Consider the following 20,257-nt stretch of genomic DNA (forward strand, 5'->3'; position numbering starts at 1 on the left):
ACCAAATATGAATTCTTCCATATTTTATATCCCCACATAGATTGATAAAAATGTCACAGAACTTTGTGATATCTAATGGTAAAAAACACAGAGGAAAACTGATGTGTAAGTAATTCAAAAGCAACATAATTAACCATCATATGTTTTAAGACCTGTTTAGATGTTTAATTATCAGCATTTTATTTGCTGCAGAATATGCTGCTTCTCAGTTGGCTCATACATATTCTTCATATAGTTCATTGCAAAGCACGGTAACGACCTCCAAAATGCCTCCAAACATACACACACACAAAGGCACACACACATGGTCAGAGAAATTTCATTTAATGAATTGAACCCAAAGTTGTTATTTTTATGGCTTCATTTGTAGGTAGACAGAACACACAAATGCCATTCTTCACCGTGCTATTTTCAAACTGGAAAGGGAACATAAGTGTGCTGAAAGATATAGAGGACCCCTGTGCATAGCAATAGCTGTGGAAAGGCATTATCTTAACCAAGTCACACTTGGTTGAATGAATTTCCCAAAGTGAAGGTTTTATTCTTCTGTATTCTTCAGCTCTCCTATCAGAGCCATTCACAGGGCACTAGATTACGCCGGAGAGACTTCTCTGTTTACACAAACAATTTAGGAACCAATAATAGCCTGTGTTGTTTTCTGTAGTAAAAGTATGTATACATGCAAGGGCCAGTACAGAAACCTGTATATATATAGAGACTTTCATTATGTTAAAAAAAACCCAAAAAAACCGGATAGAGAACAAGCAAGGAAAGTATAATGATAACAACCATATTTTCTAGGTGGAAGCAATTTTTTACTATAACAGCTTTGCTTTACTCACTTGGTAGTTTCTTTTAGCTAATTTTGGAATGCTGTTTCTAAAAAATACAAGAATTCTTTTAAACATGTCCTGCTTACAGCTGTTTTGAGGTGGAACATTTTGATAGCTAGGGAGAAAGGATTTCCTGACATCAAAAACATTTGTCACAGGGCAATGTAGGTGTGTTGCTGTTTCTCTGACACATCTCAGCAAATCTGGATGTTATACTGTGCTAAGAGATGGTGCTTTGTGCCCTCTGCACACATGCTGCAGAGGCAAGGAAGGCCAGGAAAGGGAAGGCATTTGGTACCCTACAGCTTCACTGACCTTACTTCACATGCTTAGATTAGTCTGTAGATGACCTGGAGCTCTCTGCATCCATCTCTCCCAATCAAACATGGAAAGAGTGTCTGGAAAATAACCACTGCCTTGCCTGATACCTCGAAGGCAAGCGCATAAAGCTGGTGTCGTGAGCATGACACCAGTTTGGGGTATGTTACTCATCCTGTCACCAGTGGTTGTGGAGTCTGTCAGGCTCCTCTGTCCTGCACCCGTTGTGTAGAGGATGAGAGATAAAACATCTCTCTGTACATTTTGACACCCACCCACACAAGGCAATGCTGTTTTTGCAGGAAGAGAAAAGCAATTCATTGCTTCTGTGAACATTCCAATGATGCAAAGGCTGGAGAGCAGAAAGAAAATGAAGCAATACATATTTCCCTCAGAGAGTTGTATCAAAGGATTAATTTTTGGTTTTTAATGTCTGGGAAGTATAAATTAAGAGCAGGTTTTCCATCAATGAATTTATGGTATCTGAAACTCCTCTAGGAGACCTAGGAAAACATATAGCTCTGCCCTTTGCTCTTCTTTTCACTCTGCCTGGATAAGCTCACTTTATGAGGCAGCATAATTTGCAGTGACCTTTTCTGAAGCTGTTGATACACTTCCTGCTTTGCTGGAAACTACCATTTAGCCATGCGTGATGTGACTCCACATACATTGGAGCATAAATTTCAGGTTTTGTCCTGTGCTGTAGGCAGCTGTGCTGGTGCAGGATACTATTGATTTTGCTGGGCAGTGCTGACGGGTGGTTTTTGAAGGCTGCTTGGCTCTTGTTGCACCACAGACAAATGTATGGAATCAGTAAGGGAGGGTCATCTTTTGTAATTATTATTCTGCCTCTTACTTGTACAGAGGAATGATCATGCAATTTTATAAAAGGATTTTCAGACTTACTCCACATGCGTGTATTAAAGCCTACCTCTGTACCAATATATCTAAAGCCTTATGCCCATTTAAACATTTACTGAGGTCTTAATTCTGGGTTTTCCCACATATAAGGGAAGAGCATATAATCTCATATAAATACAAGCCCTTCTAGAGCCAGAATTTTCCTTCATCTGTAACTACTTCAAGATTTCAGCTCCCACATGTGAGAATGGCAGAAGAACATGCAAAACAATAATATACATGTTTTCTTAATATTTTATAAATTATTATATATTTATAATTTTACATAATTATTTTCATGTGTACTAATTAGAACTGTGCCAGGCAGTTCAAAACACTCCTTGAATTACTCAAGGACTGTTGTCTGAAGGCTGTTCAGCAAATTTACCCTTGAAATTTGGTGAAATCAAATAATTTTCTCTTCCTTCCTTCCTTCCTTCCTTCCTTCCTTCCTTCCTTCCTTCCTTCCTTCCTTCCTCCCTCCCTTCCTCCCTCCCTCCTTCTTTCTTTCCATCTCTCATGTGATGAAGGCCTTTGAGGCTTTCTTCTTCATTGTTTAAGGAAATAAACTAAAGTATCAATGATTTTTCTAATTTAAAAACTTATGTGCTGTGTTATGTTTTTTCAAGTAACGTACAGGCCTAGTGAAGTAAATAACAAGTACAAATCTCTCCAGAGTCAATGTAATATTTTTCAATGTAATAGATTTTTCTTCCTTCACTGATTTAAAATTATTAACTGAGAGATCTGGTTTCCTGAAGCTACCTGTAACATAATAAAAAATTATTTCATTTATGTCCCAAAAAGTTTGAATTTGCACAATGCATATTCTCATAGTAAAATGACTAGAAACTGTTCTTTATGTTGACAAAAAAGGAGGATTTTGATGGAAATGAAAAAAAAGTATGGAGAAAATATTGGGAATTTGGCCAAAATAAAAAGTTGACATATTTTTCATCCAGATTAATAATCACAGACTTTTAAATCTGAATTTCAAGATGTTTCAATTGGACTCAGAAAGCTGTTTTGAAATGCTGCATCCTGGAAAATTTCCACATCTTGGAAATTGGTCTTTGTAGGTTCTTGCTGCTTTGCTCATGTAATGGAGTGGTGTTCCTGGCCAGGTGACACGCCCCAAGTGGCTGCTGGGGCGAGGCAAGGTGTTTGGGAATTTACCAGTCACAAGTGACATTAAGAATTTGGCCCATGTGCCAGAGCTGGCAGGTCGCCTCAGAGCAGCAGGTACGAGATATTTCAGCATCAACTTCCAGTCAGGTGTTAGTGCAACACTTCAGAAGAAATTTTTTTTCTTTCAGTCAAAGGCTGAATCACTGACTTTGGTTAGGCCAAAAGCCTGAAGTCTTCCAGTTTTCAAAGGCTTTGCTTGCTGACTAGACTTTCAATTTTACAGAGAATACAGCTTTCTTTTCAATTTAAAATCAGAGTAGGTGGAGCCTTTTCACCAGATCTGACCAAATGTACAACCAGTGATTGATGACAGCTGAGAAGCAGATTCTATAGCCCTAGTGTATATTACATTTATCCCAACCAACTTGACCCCTGACTATATTCTTTCTACTTTGTTCTTGTTTTTTTTTTCCTTTCTTTTGTCCACCTCAAGAGTTTTTCTAAGCACCTTGAGAGCTTCTCTGAGTGACAGCCATAGAAAAGCTACTGTGCCTGGAAAGGATTCTTTCCACGAGTGGATTCCACATGTTCCATTCCTTTGAAGAACACTACCACAACCAAAAATAATAGATGCATCAAAAGTTATACTGCTGTGAGGCTTAGGATGACAAAACCTCAGTGCTTACTAGAAACAAGAGTAATATTCCGCATGCAGTCCTCTGAAAGGTTATAAAATTAAACTTGTATAATTTGATACACACAGAAGTGGTACTGTTGTCATAGATGATGAGATATGACTACAGGCCCTGCAGCCTTTCAGTTCCTTTTTTCCCTGTCATCTGCACAGCTAATATCAGATGACAACACTGAGATCCACCAATTCTTTTCTAATGCCCTGCTCAAAACTGGAGCCAGCACGTGACATTACAGATTCTATCTCCCTCCTGTGCCCTTGCTTGCCTCTTCTGTCTTCCTCCCACTCAGATGCAAATACATATGTCACTATTTGCCTTTCATGCATGTTTCTATACAATAACAGTGGCATACAGTCTTTTCTTTTTACATGAAGAATTCAGAGCACTACCCTATCATGAGATATAATTTTCTGTATCTCTGAGAAAGGTATTTGTAGGGGCCTTGACTGAGGAATGAAAAAAAATACTAAAGCAGATCAGTAGAAATTATTTTCTTAATGGTGAAATCTGAATTATACATTAGAGCACCATTTATTTAATCAATTTTATTATTCTGTTTAAAAAGGCAGTCACTTTTATGTGTTTCATATGCTTGCAAAGGTTTATTAGCTTGAGTAAAAGGTCATTATTATTCAATTGAATAATTTAGTTTTAAATTATTGGTATTGCACTTCATATTATAACCGCTTTTGCAGATACATTTGATTATGTCAAATTTGCCTTTTAATCCTCTGTCTGGAGATCATTTTCTTGAATTGTTCTGTGTTTCTCACCCTCATAGTGGTATCCTAATGAACACACAGAGTCCAGCCTCATATCTTCCTTGTAAATTACCGTGCATACTTCTTCTAGTCAGATCACATCAGAGGCTATCCGGTGTCATATAATCCTGGGTACTGACATGTGGAAAATCTTTTCAGGTGATTAATGCCATAGGCATCTAATTTTCCTGCAAAGCAATATTGCAGTGTTTACACGAATGCCAGTCTTAAGGATATGAAATGGGCATTTAGAAAAGTTAATAATCTGATCATAATCCCCTCCAAGAATTATCTGTTGGTATTTCTAAAAATAATTGCAGCTTTATTCCTTGTCGCTAATGGAATCACGCATTAATTTATTAGATGCATTGTTCATTAAAAACTTGGAATTTTGCATGGGTGAAATAAATATATGTAAAGCTACACATAAAATACATTTGCATTTGAAACACATACTAAGTAACAAAAATTCACAAAATATTTGTTTTATTGCTTTGTTTTCTTAGTGCTTGAGCAAAAATACCCTTCAAAATTGTTTCATGTTTGCTAGAAACATAAGATTTGCCCTTGACTGCATACTTGGAGACTTTGGTTTCTGGGCCTAACACTGAAATTCTCAATTAAGATAACAAATCATACACAAAACAATCCAACACAATAAAATATCAAGTCAGGCAGACCCAGGGTGGAATATTCTGTGAGCACCAATTCCTCATTGCTGGCATTCAACATCACACCAATAATGTCAGTGTGACCAAAGGTGGTTTACTCACATGTATCTATGAATTACATAATTGTCTGCTGTTATTAGGCTGCTCCTACCTCTGCTGAGGAGTTTTTCCCTCAGGCAGGCATTGTCCATTAACTTCACTAGAAGCAGGATCAGTCTTTCACAACCTTTCATAATTTTAACAAATTAAGATTTAGAAAATAATGCCTAAGATTTGACATAGGAAGCACTTTAAAAATGGCTTTGAATACTCATAATTAGCTCAAGAATTACAGTCTCACTCCTTTCTTACACTGCCATTACAAGCGTTTATCTCAACTGATTTCAACAGAGCTGTTTCTGTTTTACACTGGTGTGAGGGAACAAAAAGCCCCAAGTTGCATAAATTGTTAACAGCTCTTTCATACTGCCTTTTTATTACCAGATAAAACTTTGATGAAGGACATTCACAGAAGATCAATATGAGAAACCACATAAGACCTGACTTTTACGCTACTGGCTGATACTGAAAATCCCAGAAATAACTATTTGTTTTTGAAGCTCTTACTTAAGGTGATGACTGGGTTGATGCTGCTTTTCCTGAAAGAAATATTTCACCTTTAGGAGATGTACTGCCTCCTGAGTAAAGTTGCTCCATAGCTCGGATTGCAGGATATGGGAAAGGAGAGCAGTTGTACATCTAGCAATGAGCAACTCCATCCTTTGTGTCAGGGAAGAAGCCACAGTCCTTTCTGTGCTCTGTGCAGATGCTGCTCCCAGCTGATGTGAAGCACTGCTCTCAGCATCCTGGGAGGCTCCATGTGAAGGGCTGCTTGTCTCACCAGAGGAAGCAGGAGCTCTGGGGACATTCGGGATCTACTTCCAAAGAGTTGGCAAATTGCCTCGTCACTGGCAATCTCTACCTGTAATTTATATGGGCCAGAGCACAGCTGTGGGGTAAACAACAAATGGTATTGGACTGACCAGCAATATATTGTCTGTGAGCTAATATAGCTCAGGATATATTCACTGCCAAAAGCAAACATTTTCCTTGAGATTCACTTGGGCAGCAGTGTTTGTTTATGTCATGGTTTACCTGTGTATGAAGAAGTGAGCAGGAGTAGAAATGCAATTGCAGTCACAGAGAGAAAGTCTAACTAATATTAATATTTCTTCAGCCTGATAGCTGTCAAATACACATTTCTGCATGTCTGGCAGTCTGCTTTAATTTGTTCCTATCAAATGAAGAGCAAATATTTTATCACAACTGTGTTGTATTTTTTTTCTATAAAAACCCCCAAGTACCACAACAGTGAAGGTTACAGAAGTGGCTATTTTTAGAAAGTTTGCTCTTCCCATACTTAATCAAGACCATCATACTTTACTTGCTTTCCTCCAACTGTTACTAAAGCCATCCATAGCCTTCAAAATCCAAGCATTATGAAGTGGAAATGCCTGTGCAGGAAAGCTCTCTGATGCGATTGAGTCTTGATGACAGGCTTAATCCCAAGCTCAGCGGAAGCTCAGTTGTGCTCCTTTTTGTCCCTGAGGTAGCTGAAGAGGGCATCCAGCCCCCCCTCGACGACCTCGGGCAGGGGCCGGGACAGGGGGTTGTGGGCGATGTGGAGCCCTTTGTCCATGGGGTTCCAGGCAATGCGGCGCAGGCGGCGCAGCAGGTACAGGTCATCTGGGAGGGTCTGTATGGCGTTGTAGTCAGCGTTCAGTAACTCCAGAGTGCTGATGTAGCACAGGGAACGCGGCAGACTGCGTATGTTATTATTTTCCACGATAAAGATTTGCAGGTTGACCAGATACTGGATACTCTCTGCGATGTTTTCCAGCTTGTTGGACCCTAGGTGCAAGAAGTCTAAGCTTCTCAGGGCGAAAATGCAGAGGGGAATTTGAACAAAGCGGTTGTTACTGAGGTTCAGTTTCCTCAAGTTTGTCAGGTCAGTGAAGCTCAAAGGCAGTTGTGAGATGCAGTTGTGTGAGAGGCTCAGAACCTCCAGCTTCCTGCACAAGCTGAGCTCTGCTGGCACTTCTTTCAGGCAATTCATATTGACGAACAAGACCTTCAGGTTCCTCAGCAGCCCAATCTCCTTAGGTAGGCACTTGAGGCAGTTGCCACCCAAGTTCAGCACTACCAGCCTGTCCAGCTTCCCCAGGGAAGGAGGAATCACCACCAGCTGGTTGCGTGAGAGGTTCAGCTTCTGCACCTCATGCAGTCCCCACAAGAAATCGGGCGTGCTGGTCATCCCTTTCATGATGAGGCTCAAGCTGACATAACGCAATCCCCGTTTCAGCAGCGACTTGGGCTCTCTCCCTGCTAGAAGGGCATCTTCCCATGCAGGCAGCTTCGGGCCTTTCCTAAGGAAAACCATGCTCCTTCGCTCCTCGTTCTTTGAGTGCTCAGTTCCCATAACACTCTGGTTCACCCCCGAGAGAACTGAGGTTTTATTCCCCTGCAATATGCAAATGCCAACAGAGGATGACAGCCTGCTGGAGGTGGGAAAGTCAAAGCAAGGAGACAGGGAGGAGCCTGTGAAGTGCATCTCAGTCCAGCGGAACAGTTTCCATAGCTGCTGAGGGAAAGTTTCACTTTTGGGGGCTTATGCTGATCTTGGTGCACAGTCTGTAATGAAACACTTGCTCCTGACTTGTGAGCAAACCTGTTCAATTCAAACTGAATGCCACAAGACAGCTGTCACTGTCATTTGGCCTGGGCTTTATTGGACAGACATGTATCTTCACTGCAAAAAGGTCACAAGGATGCTGTATATAACTTCACCATGTCAGCTTTCTTGGCTATCTGGTACATACCATGACTGCAGGACAATTAGCAAGAGTGATTTCAAAAAAAAACAAACAAGCCAGCTAAGGAAGGAAACGAGCAAAGAAGCCATCATTTCAGCTCAGATTTAAAGGATGTTTTCATAATCACTTTTATTTTGGTTCCTGATATCTCTGAAGTAGCTACCAGTCTACCAGAAAATTTTGCATGCTGCAAAAACACTGATAAAGACTTGTTATGTCAGTCCTTGTTTTCTGCTAAGTTAAACAAAAATAATGTTCACAAAAAGTTCTAGCTTTTATATGTCCTTTGCTGTGAGGATTGACCTCTTTCTTTCCAGAAAGGGTGCCAAATTCACTGCAGCAGTGACATTTTGCCCAGTAGTATCTGTGCCCACTTGGATGATTTCTTGCTACCCACAGCACCAAGCGTGAGCAGTCATACCACACAGTTCTAACCAAATTACTCAGTCCTAAATGTCCTGTGGTACTTTCACATCTATCAACCAGATTTTTAGGGCCTGATTCTTTTGTACTCTAGAAAATGGAGCCTCTTGATGTCCCTTTCCTTGTGAACTTTCAGATCTTCCTGGGCTATTCTGGGGTACAGGGGCACTAGCAGTCAGATAGCTTGAACTATAAATGACATTTAGATGCAAAATAGAGGGGCTGGTGGAAGAGGAAATGAGCAGTGAGGTATAATAATACCCAACAACAGCTGAAGTGAGCTCTGCTGGTGAAAGGAAATTGTATTGCTACAGGAATACATATGCACTAAGTTTAAACTCAAGGGGACCAAAAAAATGATCTGCAAAAACTTCAGGTATCATCCAAACTAGGTGAAAATTGCAACAGATGGTGCAGGGTTTTCAATAGTGCAAGTGCAAATAGTGCACTTTTCAAATAGTGCAAGCCCTTTTCAGGGCTTTTCCTCTCCATCGAATCCATGGTGATGAAGATGTGTTGCTGCCTTCTGAGAGATTTGGTGATGAATGTAGTCTCCCTTACCATTACGTTTCAGAGATTCTCACCTTAAAACCTTGTGTTAGCACCAATGCTAAAGGATTATGCAGAAAACTGCAGCTGGAAGTCAAGGCACTCCAGCAACCACTTTGGAGTCAATCCCCACAGCCCTTTCTTGCTGCCAAGCACCACGCAGTTTCCTTTGAGATGTAGCTCGCAGAGCTACATCTGCTTGGGAAGAGAGGGAACAGGGGGGCATCCCTGCAGTTGTGTCTGACGAGTGGGGTCCTGCACCAGTGAGGACCACAGCAGGCAGTGCGAGATGGTGGGAGCTGAGTGAGCCACGCAATGAAAACCTGTGTTTGAACAGGGCTGAGTGGCATAAAACCGGCTGGTGCCGAGGCTGAAATATTGCATTCTCTGGAGTGCCTGGGTGAGCCTGAAAAAGGCTGAGGCCGGTAGTATCTGGTTAGAGTGAGCTGGCAGCCTGTGAGTCACAGATCCCTCCCTCACAAGAGCTTTTTGCCAGTATTTGTCAGTTTACATACAAATGTTATCCTAATTGCCATCACAGCCATACTGACTCAGTGCTCTTGCTACTCGTCATCCCCACATGCTGCCCAGAGCGCCAGACATAACCCTGACGCTGCAGGCAGAGGAGATGCTCAGGGGGAAGAGGAAACCCAATGGCTTGGGCAAGACTGGGCCTTGCATGATGGGGCCCTAATATGTGGCACTTCATCCGAAATGGGTGGAGAAGTGAAAGCATGAGCCCCTCATGATCTCTGCCTTTGGGATGTCAGCCCAGCTGATGTCAAAAATGCACTTATTATCAGAGAGCATCCATGGATTTGAACGTGGCATTTTGCTTCTGCAGTGGCAAATGCAAAGGGAAGAAAAAGGCTTTTTAGGGAGCATTGGTAAGATTAGTTATTTCCCTTCTTTTTGTCTCAGTTCTGAAATGAGGAACCTGCTGCAGAGAATCTGCCAGAATCTGCCAGAGACTGGCTTTGCTCCCTGTGGCTGGGCTCTCCCCTGTGACCATGGCCCCATGGTCGCTGCAGAGTTCTTTATTCTGCTGGTCACTTTTAGTAACAAATGAAACCAAAGCAAAGGAAGCACAGTATCCCTGTAGTCACTGCCTCCCCCCATGGCTGGCCAGATATTTTTGGATGAGAACATTGTCCCCATCTCCAAAACACACTGGAGTTTACTGCCTGGGGACTTGGCAGCGCCAGCTGTGGCTTCTCACCACAGAAATCCTCGTTTCCTAACAGCGTGACTCAGCCAAAGTGCTCTGTATCCTTCCCTGGCTGTGCATCACACTGTCCATTTGAAACCGGGCCTGTGATACAGCCCAGCAGAGCCTGGCCTGGGCTGTTTCTGGATAGCTTCACCGAGGGATCTCTATCAAAGAAAAATGCTTGTTCTGCTTCAGCCTCACAGCATCTCCTGCTGTATCTCCACTGCCTGCCAGACATCAAACAGCAGCAAAGAGGATTTTAAAAAGAAATTCCACATCTGCAGCTCTCATTGTCCAGTTCCCTTCCTGCCTCTGTGAGTATCATTACCACTGTGTGAAACAAAAGAAAAGAGAAAAGACAAACCATTTCCTATTCTTTGTTCTCCATCAGAAAAACAGGTCATTTGAGTATGTTTGCATTTGTGGAGATGGGAAACTATGAAGTAACCAAATTAAATTTTTCTTTAAATCGAGATAACAAAGCCACAGTGGCCTCATCTGGGCATCTCAGGAACTAAAATTCTGTACAAAAATAGTCCCTTGTCTCTTGGTGTCCTGGAGTGGCTTTGTTAAAACACTTTTCAGTTCCCTTTTCTCTGTGTTGCCTGCTGCCCTGCCCTGGCCCTTGCTGTGCTGCACTGTGAGGATGGATCCATTCCTTTGGAATGCTCTTAGGTAGCACTGACCTGTGTCCACACAGGCTGGCAAATAGCAGAAATTAATTTCATTCATGCAGGTTTGGAAGCCCAAATTGGTGGGCTTTATATGCCACAGTGTACTTGATAATAATTTTGTAGATTAAACAAAAACGTTAGTGTTCAAGGGAAAAAAATAACCCAAAGGTTGTTGAAGGACTTTGTAGTCTAACTAGTATAATAAAAGAAACTGCATTATTAGCAATGATAAAAAACTGGTAAGCTGACAAAAATGACAAGCTATATTTTCTGACATTGTTTGACAATGCAAATTATTAGATTTTTTTCTTAAGAAATCAGGATTGTCAGCCCTAAAAAAATCTGAAGATGAGTTCACAAAAGACCTGGAATGTTACAGTCTATTATCTATGGGATCTTTTATTTGTCTTCAGGTTTTGAGTCTGTAGAACACACTTGGGATACATTTTCTAGCTTTTTTTTTCTGTATCCAGGCAATACTTGCCATAAAATCAATTGTATTGGTTTTAAGCAAAAGTTGAGATCATCACATAACTATTTTTCTATAGGATTTGAGCTTTTAATGAAATATTTGATATAATCATGCTTTTAATAAAACCATAGCTATTTTGACACACTGAGTTTAAATTTTGTTTTGCTGCAAAACTAATCCTGTCATTGTCTTTTAAATTGTTGAGCTTACCATAGGTATCTATAGTTTCATTATCATATATTTATAGGTTCATAATTTATTTTGAAACTAGTTTTATGTCCTCTAAGGAGTCAAAACCTTATATAGTTCCTCTGTCTCAGTATTTTTACAAATGTATTAATATAAGAAGAAATCCTTTAAATCTTTAAAAATAACCATTTCTGAAATGCTGGGAAATTCAACCCACAGTCTTTTGGAAGAAATTTTCTTTTAATTCGTTATCTGGGTCTTAATAAACACCTGTTTAAATGAGGATGAAGAAACTACTTAATACTTTCTGTGACAGAAAGGATGATTTGGCTAAAAAAGGGTTAACTCAATTCATGTTCAGCAGAAAACAAGCAATGCTGGAGAAATATTCATTACAAATAGAGCTACAGCTACTGAACCCTCTTCTCTTTTGATATTTCTTTCCTCTAAAATACAGTAAATAAATGATTTTAAAAGCACCAGTGCCATTCAGACTGTCAAAGAAATCCTCTGGTCTTAGTGCTAAGAAAGCAAATTTTATAGGTTTTTAACTCCTTTGTAGTGGCTTGTTGATCTTGCAGCTATTCTGAAATACTAAGTCAAATTTTAATGGTAATTTGAGATTTATGAGATGTGACACAAGACAGAAACAATTCTTAAGGCAATTTCAGATTTACTGTTAATTTGTTTTTAATTATGGTGCTGTTAACAGCTTTTAATGACTATCTGTCCCTGGAGCTTTCTTGGAATGTTTCATTAAGGTCCCATGTGGAGCTGCTGGATTGCCTGACCCATGAAGAATTGGACCTGGAGGTGAATGACTGCCTGTGCAGGGGCTCATTTTTCTGCAGACCTCTTGACAGAAGACAAGCTTGAACTAAACCTCGTATGAAATAAAAAGAGAGAGATTTGGGGCTGTGTGTTTATGTAGCCTAGAAATGACAGGCTCTTCCTCTTGGTAGTCAAGGACAGCAGCAATTCTTATATGACATGGAATTAGAGGAAGTTTTATTCCTTTTTTGCAAACTTGCTATAATATTTTGAAATTCCAGCAAATACACGAATGACTGTTTTGGCACCTCCTACTTCTGCCACAATTTCCCTCTGTGTACACAAGCCAAACAGCTGGTCTATCTTCTATGTTAGACAGAGGCAACCCATGATCCTGCACTGTGCCATCATTCATGTTCTCTGGGGCACTGTTTCATCTGCTGCCCACAGCATAGTTCTCCCTGGCACCAACGAAACTTGCTTCCTTTAGGTCCTTGCCCACTCCTCTGCAGTAAAAGGGGTGTGTAGCACATGGATATGCCCTAGGGAACGCCACCACCCTGCAGGAGTGCACAGAGGGCTCTGTCCTGCTTTATTTAGCCATCGGCACACAGCCTCCATGACTCAGCCTTCTCCTTCCCTCATAGTCAGAGTGATGAAAGATTTTGACACCGGTTACAAATCTATCTGAAGTCATTACACAGACGATACCATTGCAATATAGAAGCATACACTGCTCTATTTTTCATCACTACATTTATGAGCAGTCACATCTACATTCATAAATTTCTGTAAAATAGCCTGTACCTGTCTGGTAGCAATATGGATGTTTGCTAAATGCTACCCAAAGTCTGTGGCTTTCTGAATAAATTTGGAAAGAAAGTTAGAACAGATTGTCCAAACTTGATGAAGTACTTTTATTGTAACTGCTGCCACAAGAACTCTGCCACAGGTACTTTTTTGACAGAGCTCTTGAAGATAATTTTCCTAGATTTTGGATGCATGATAAGAAAACAACAATTATTGGAAAGTAGAAGACAGAGCCTCATGGGCTCCTTGCCTAAATCTAATCTGATACAGTAAGAGATATTTATTGGCCTGTCTCACAGAAACAGATAATCTAAGTGTCCATCACATGCCTACATGGTTGGCCTTCAGGCAGAACACATTCCTTCCTTCCTTCCTTCCTTCCCTCCTTCATTCCTTCCTTCCTTGTTTACAGATTTATTTCAGTGCCTGGAGCAGACTCAGTCCAGCTGCCTGTGGTGCACAACCTCCAGATTTCTGAAGCATCTTGTACCCAGGGGTTATGTCTCACTCTGAAATGAGAGGACTCTCCCCACCTCTTGTTAAGCTGTTGCTCAAGATTAGCAGGGTTTTCTTAAACATCTATATCTGTTGAGAGTCCAAAAATAAGCATGACTGTATGGGCTGCTGGCAAAACTCCCAGTCCCTCCTCCAAAGGCTGTCTTAGTATTCTACACTTAATGGGTCATTGCAGTTGCCTAGTTTTCAGGAATACGAAAATCCGACTTCTGGTCTGGAAACAGAAGGCAGAGATAATTCTGAGGGTCCTGTGAGAAGAGAGGCATTTCCGTGGGGTCGTACTTGTGGTACCTGAAGTTCAGAGACAGATGGAACTTAAGCAAGACCATTAGTTCAGTATTATCTGTAAGAGTCTTTAAGATTTTCCTTGCTCAATCTGCCAACATTCTGATTTTAACAGAATTTTTAGAATCCACTATTCTTTACAGGCATTGTTAATGCCAATGTGCCTCTGTCCTGGCTCCATGAGATTTTGCATGTCACAGTAAAGACCAGGTGCCTCAATGTTAGCTATTGTAAAGTTCATTGCTACTGTACTGATACCCTCATTTTTATTCTAATCGTTTAGGTGTATTTGAAAATGCTGGAAAAACCCAGAGGGAAGTTGAGAACTTATTTCAGAAATACAATAAAACACTAAGTGATCCAGGTTTATGTGCCTGATTTAGTGTATATACTAAATGCATTCTTCTTCAGTTGAAAGCACAAGCCCTTTTTATCTTGGTCCTCATGAAATTGGGTAAATCAGTACTGTAAATCAATGGGACCCACTGTGAGGGGGTTTAAGTATTTCCATCCAGAGTCCATTACAATAACGATTGCAAAAAAGAACTTAGGAAATAATTCAATCAAAGCTGTAGTGGAGCCTTAATCCCAGATCTATGACTCTTGCACAAATTTTACTGATATAAGTAGAAACTCTGCATTTACCTTCATATGCCTGATAAATGATAAAACAGAATCTAATTAGAATTCCCTAAAACACATACCAGTGTCTCAGTTTGGGACTTTTCAGAGACATTATCAAAGGAAAGGGCAGACATCCCTCTAGACATTTGAAGACTCAATGCTGACAATTAATAGCTTGACTTTTAAATTTCCAAGCTCTAACTTAAGGAAACATATTGAATGCTTAGCTCAAAGGGCTTTAGTGAACAAATAACATTTCTCAAGCAATCAGTAAAGCAATGCATCTAGGTATTATTAGTATGACAGCAATACTTGAAATTCTGTGAAATAATATGGGTCACTCTACGGTCAAAAAAAAGCTGGTGAGATCTGAGCCAAGTTGCAGGTAAGGGGAGCTGAGGACATCACGCAGAGCACAGCCTGGAGGCAGAAGATATAGCTTGGTAGGTGAAAAAAGCACATGAAAAGCAACTTGCATACAAAAACTACCTTAAAAGTAATAAAACAGAGCAAATCAAAGGGAAAAATATGATCTTCAAACCCAAGAACAGGCAAAAGGAAAAAGGAAAAGAAAAGCCCACCCATAATAGTCATCTCTCTTATTTTACAACCTCTAATGAGCAACTTCCCAATAGAGAGAATCAAACATGAATCTCTTCTGTACCTGAACATCAGAAGAGATTAATTGTGGTGTACGACCACAGGGTTTCAGCACTTATTGGACTGTGAGAAGACAGGGTATTGTAGTTAATGATTCCACCTGAGGTGAAATGACAGCATATTTGGCAGCCATGGAGGTAAGTGGAAGGGGAGCACTGATGCTCTGATGTGTGGCCAAGTCAGCTAACAACAAGGCAAGCATCTTCAAAAAGGTGGAAAGTGATGTGTGGCTCGAAAGGAATGCAAATGTTATTTTAAAACGAAATTAAAATAGGAGGTTGGATTGGGGTGAGCAGGGCAAGAAGTTGGAGTATTTTGTTTTTAATCATATCTTCCTGGACCAGGGAAGATGACAAGAAATATTTGCAGAGGATTTGAAATGGCAGTGTCAGCCTGTGCGTTGGTCATTAAAATTTTCTACACACAGAACTCAATAAACTGACTAAGTAATTCTATAATATGGTTGCCCGTGAAACTGGAGACTAAGCGTGGTGATCCATATTGTCTCTTCCAGTGTTGTGGTCTTAAATCTGGCCTCTTCTGCTGTCTTCAACTCTGCTACACATGCAAAGTTCAGGAGCCTTGGTTCACAGGCCACTGCATTCATATTATCTTTGGTGCTGATCTCCACATTTTCTGCCTCACTGCATTTCACTTTTAGTTTATCGGATTTGAACAAATGCAGGCAATTAGAGGAAAATGCAATTATAACAGAGTTGCAGACAGTTGTTTTCCAAGTGACAAGAAATCTTATCTGAAGCCAGAGCTAAGTGCAGATATGACCTGGGCTGGTGGGCTCAGAGCAATGTGCTGGCAGATGCTAGCAGAAGGTTACAGTCTATTTCTTTCCCTCTTCCATGGAAATACATTCTTGTTTTCCAAGGCTGATGGTCTTTGCTAAGCCATTTCATGAGTCCAGGCTGAATATACAATGTGTTACAAATGTCTTAATTGAGTCAGTTTGGCAATCCAAAAATTATTGTTGTGAGATGTATTTAACTAGCAATTTGGAAACCACTGGTGTTCTATGGGTTTAGACAAGTACCATTTCAGGAATATAGATTTTGGCAGCTTAACTTTAAAAGCCGCTAGTGGAATTCAGCAGCAATGAAAGTGATTCTAATATGATGTTTTTACCTCGCCCTCAAATCATGGTATCATGATACAGAGGTAATAAATGGTAATATATGGTGGCAAAGGGATGGTGCTAGTCCCCTACTGATAAGGCAGAGCGAACATTTGTCTGCAGCCACCTGTTCTTGAACTTCTCTAACTGCACTTTTTCACTTTCTCACTCTGGAGCAAACTATGTGTAATCCAAATGGGAAAGAGCTAAGTGCATTTCCTTGGGTGGAAAGCGATATGGAAATACCGAACACTGTCTGCTACCTGACATAAATACTGATCTAAAAATACACCACCTTCCCCCTAAACCCTCACTTTACATCATAAATGAAGCATAAGCAGACCCCAGAAAGATTGAAGCAGAACGTCTACTGAATTTATGATTAATAAGTGTGTCAAGTTTTATAACAGCATCCTTATGTGGACACAGCTAATGGCCTTAACATTGCTTCCAGAATCAAAATTGAATGGTTGAGCAGATTTAGCCTCAGGAAGGCCCACAGTGATAAGGGAACCATCAGAGAAAATAGGTGTACACATTTTTCAACCTGTCAAGTGAAAAGAATCGCAGATGATGATAAGTCAAGGATATGCCCTCTCCTATATGAGTTGTATGAATGTTTGTGCTGAACAAGGCTGCTTCCTAAACAAGAAGGAAAAGGTGAATGTAAGCAGCAGCAAGCTGCAGGATTATGCCCTAAATTACACTCACACAAGAGCAATAATTACTCTGAATCAGCATTTAAACAGGAAGAGCTGGGGTTTGTTTCTCAAAGCTGTTGTAAATAGCTAACCCTGTGAGAAGCACAGGAAGAAAGAAGCATGCAGGAAGGTGTGGCCAAAAAAAAGGAGGTACAGGTTTGAATAGAGTGATGTATAGACTTGAGAATTATGTAGCTCTTTTGGGGGAAGGATTTCATCTGTGGGCTCTTATACATCTCAGGCCCCAGGGACTGAGCCAGGCTGTGGGTGCTGAGGATTAGGAAACTGTAAGCTGGAGGACAACCTAAGGAGCAGCCAATTTGATGTACATTTGCCTTCCTTGGAGGCACTGGTTGCTGAAGACAGGGCTGAAAGGAGTGTGCACCAGCCAGGCCTCATATAGAAAGATTCAAATGCCAAAAAAGGTCCTTCTTTTTCTAATTAGCAAAAAATTGTGTACAAATATGAACATGGGTAAAATGGAAAGCACTGGACATGGCATTTTGCATTGATATTGATAATTGCTTCTGGATCAGTCTGCTGGGAAGTACAATAATTAACTAGTTAGGGATGTTATTTGTGTCAACTCAAACCATACTCTGTAAATCTCATGAACTGATCTTAGCTATTACTATAATGCTTACATGCTTTATTAGTTTTCAAATAAGTGCTTTGAAAGAAAAAAAGATGCTGTAAAGGTAGAAGTCATAAATTACAGTGAATTCTCCATTAGCAGTGGTATACAGCCATAACATCCTTGCAGAAGTGGTATCCAGATAACTTATTGAACTATCCAGGCAATCACTGAAAAGCATTTAAGGAGACTGTCATCTTGAGTTGATGTGTGCAGTATATAACACCTGCTGTAAAAATGTTAGCTGATTTTGTAAGAGATTCTGTTTCTGTGTAGTAAGCACAGTTCTGCACCACTGATTTGTGAGAACATCACCTGTGATAGACCAACAGTCTCTTATTTCACAGCCTGGCACACTTTTTTGTCACTTTGCTCTTATTAGGACAGCCTTCCATGTTTTTACCAGAGAATGGACTAGTGGTGTCCAGCAGTGCTACAGAAGCATTTTTTTCTCCTAACCAACTTCTGGAACTGCAGTTGTACTCCCTGATGCAAACAGGTCTACATTTCTTACAATACTATATGTACAGCTTGTAGGAAGTACTATGTTTTTCTATTGCAGCTTTAATAAAAAAAAAGAAATAGAATTAAACAAGACACTATAGCACTAACCCCCAGCCTCCTCTTACGTGCTCTATGGTGAATCCTTCTCAAGACACCAGTGAGCACAGTTTCCACTACACTGCTCAGGTGAGGTGTAAGCTTTGGTGTCACCACATTTGAAACAGCTCAGCTCCAGCTCCTGCTCTGTGCTGACCTGAAAGCAAGGGTGTCCCCTGATGAAAACTTACTTCCTGAAACATTTAGGCAATTTGGAGTCTTCTAACACAAGTGCTGACAGATGAGCTTTGTTTCAGACATTAAAACACACGTGATATAAATCCCTCTATTTTTGGGAGATCCCCATTGACAAGAGATAGGCCCACCTACAAGACAGGCTGGAAGGAGGATGTGGAAAAGCACAAGCCTGTCAGTCTGATCTCAGTGCCAGGGAAAAATATTTGAGTGGCATCATGTGGCATACACAGGCCAGCCAGAGATCAGGCGCAGCCATCATGAGTTTATGAAAGGCAGGACCTGCTTAACTAAACTTTTATCTCTGTACAGGTGGCCACTATTTTCATATGGTATAAAGACATATTATATATTTCCAATGTGATTATTAAAATAACATTAGCATTATAATGTGTTATATGTGTGTTTTATATATGTAAAAATAACATTTTTATGCAATCCATTGCATGCAATCCATTTAGATAATTGTGGCTGTGTGAAGCTATTTTGTATTCCGGGGCATTAACCAAAAAAAAATTTTTTTTAAACAGGTCAAATTCAGAATCAATGTCAGTCAATGCTGTTTATTTTGGAAGTCACACTTGTTAGTTTTTAGATGGAATATGACCCTCTGGCTTTGCATCTTAAAGATTCACACTTATCTCAAAGTCAGAAATGGGGGGGCTTTCTTATAGATCCTTGCAATCACATCTCTGCATCCCTTCCTTATTTCTGAAGCTAGAAAGAGCTCTGTCTAGTGATTATTGGAAAACTATGCCAGAACAGCTAATTTCCTTTAATATAAACTCTCTATTGGCATTTTAGCAGCAAATAACTGTACAAAATCCATTTGATTTGTTCAGTTTTTGTGGCAGGTAAGACACATGACATAAGACACAGCTGTGCAAGTCTCTACATCTTCATTGAACAGAGATTTGCAATCACTACTGAAGTTATTAAATGCACATCATATAATTTATTAATGGAAAGCTCATTAGTTCCTGACAGAAGCTAGGAAAACAAATAGCTATATAAATATTTAAGGTATTAATTCAAAGACTTTTAAGGAACATGCAAGGGACACTGGAGTATAGGAGCCAGGGTTCGTGTAAGGCTTGTGATTGCAAGATTCCTTTGTGAGATTTCTTCTCTCTAAACCACTTAACATCCTAGTAGAGTGTAAAGGAGCATTGAAATACTTCATCAATTATATAAGAACAGGTGCTTAAATATACAAAAATATATGTATAATTCAACATTGATTGTCTCAACTGATGATGTGATTAAAATATGCCAATCTTGTTTGTTTTCAGGAAATACTCAGATTGTGCTTGTATTAAGATTACAAAAAATAAGACTTGAAGCCTCTTATAATTTTGCCTTATTTAGAGAAATTTTGCAACTGAGATCTTTAATATTGCTAGGTGGATTACAGCATTACCCACCACTGGCTCTGACTGCATTACTTGATCTTCTAGGTGGACTGGGGCTGCCTAGGAAACATGACCTCACAGCTTTTCTGGAAAAGCTAAAAAGCCATAGCACGTACTTACTTTGGCATTTGCAAAACAGGAGATGCCGCAGAAATAAGATGTTTATCTCTCTGTGGATGAGAAGTGCTCAGCTCTGGCCAGAGAGGGGCACACTGCTCCACAAGCAGCATCTGGTCTGCCTTTAAATT

General features: G+C 40.2%; 1 protein-coding gene across 2 annotated transcripts; it reads right to left on the reverse strand.

Annotated features, from left to right (window-relative positions):
* Positions 1-303: 303 nt before the first annotated feature.
* LRRC30 (leucine rich repeat containing 30) lies at positions 304-7,953 on the reverse strand. 2 transcript variants are annotated; one of them, XM_041399368.1, is made up of 2 exons: positions 5,963-7,953; positions 304-4,823 (listed from the first exon to the last, which is right to left on the reverse strand). In XM_041399368.1, exon 1 carries the CDS (start codon positions 7,894-7,896, stop codon positions 6,868-6,870), a length of 1,029 nt encoding a protein of 342 aa, XP_041255302.1. In that variant the 5' UTR covers positions 7,897-7,953; the 3' UTR covers positions 304-4,823; positions 5,963-6,867. The 2 variants fall into 2 exon arrangements, with proteins under 2 accessions (XP_041255302.1, XP_041255301.1); XM_041399367.1 differs by having other exon boundaries at positions 5,913-7,953.
* Positions 7,954-20,257: the final 12,304 nt, after the last annotated feature.

This window comes from Onychostruthus taczanowskii, unplaced genomic scaffold, assembly GCF_017590055.1.
Source record: "Onychostruthus taczanowskii isolate IOZ18803 unplaced genomic scaffold, ASM1759005v1 scaffold16, whole genome shotgun sequence".
Classification (NCBI taxonomy): domain Eukaryota; kingdom Metazoa; phylum Chordata; class Aves; order Passeriformes; family Passeridae; genus Onychostruthus; species Onychostruthus taczanowskii.

Bases quoted from the DNA above. Each gene is read 5' to 3' on its own strand.
- LRRC30 (XM_041399368.1), bottom strand. From the start codon at position 7,896: ATGCACTTCACAGGCTCCTCCCTGTCTCCTTGCTTTGACTTTCCCACC.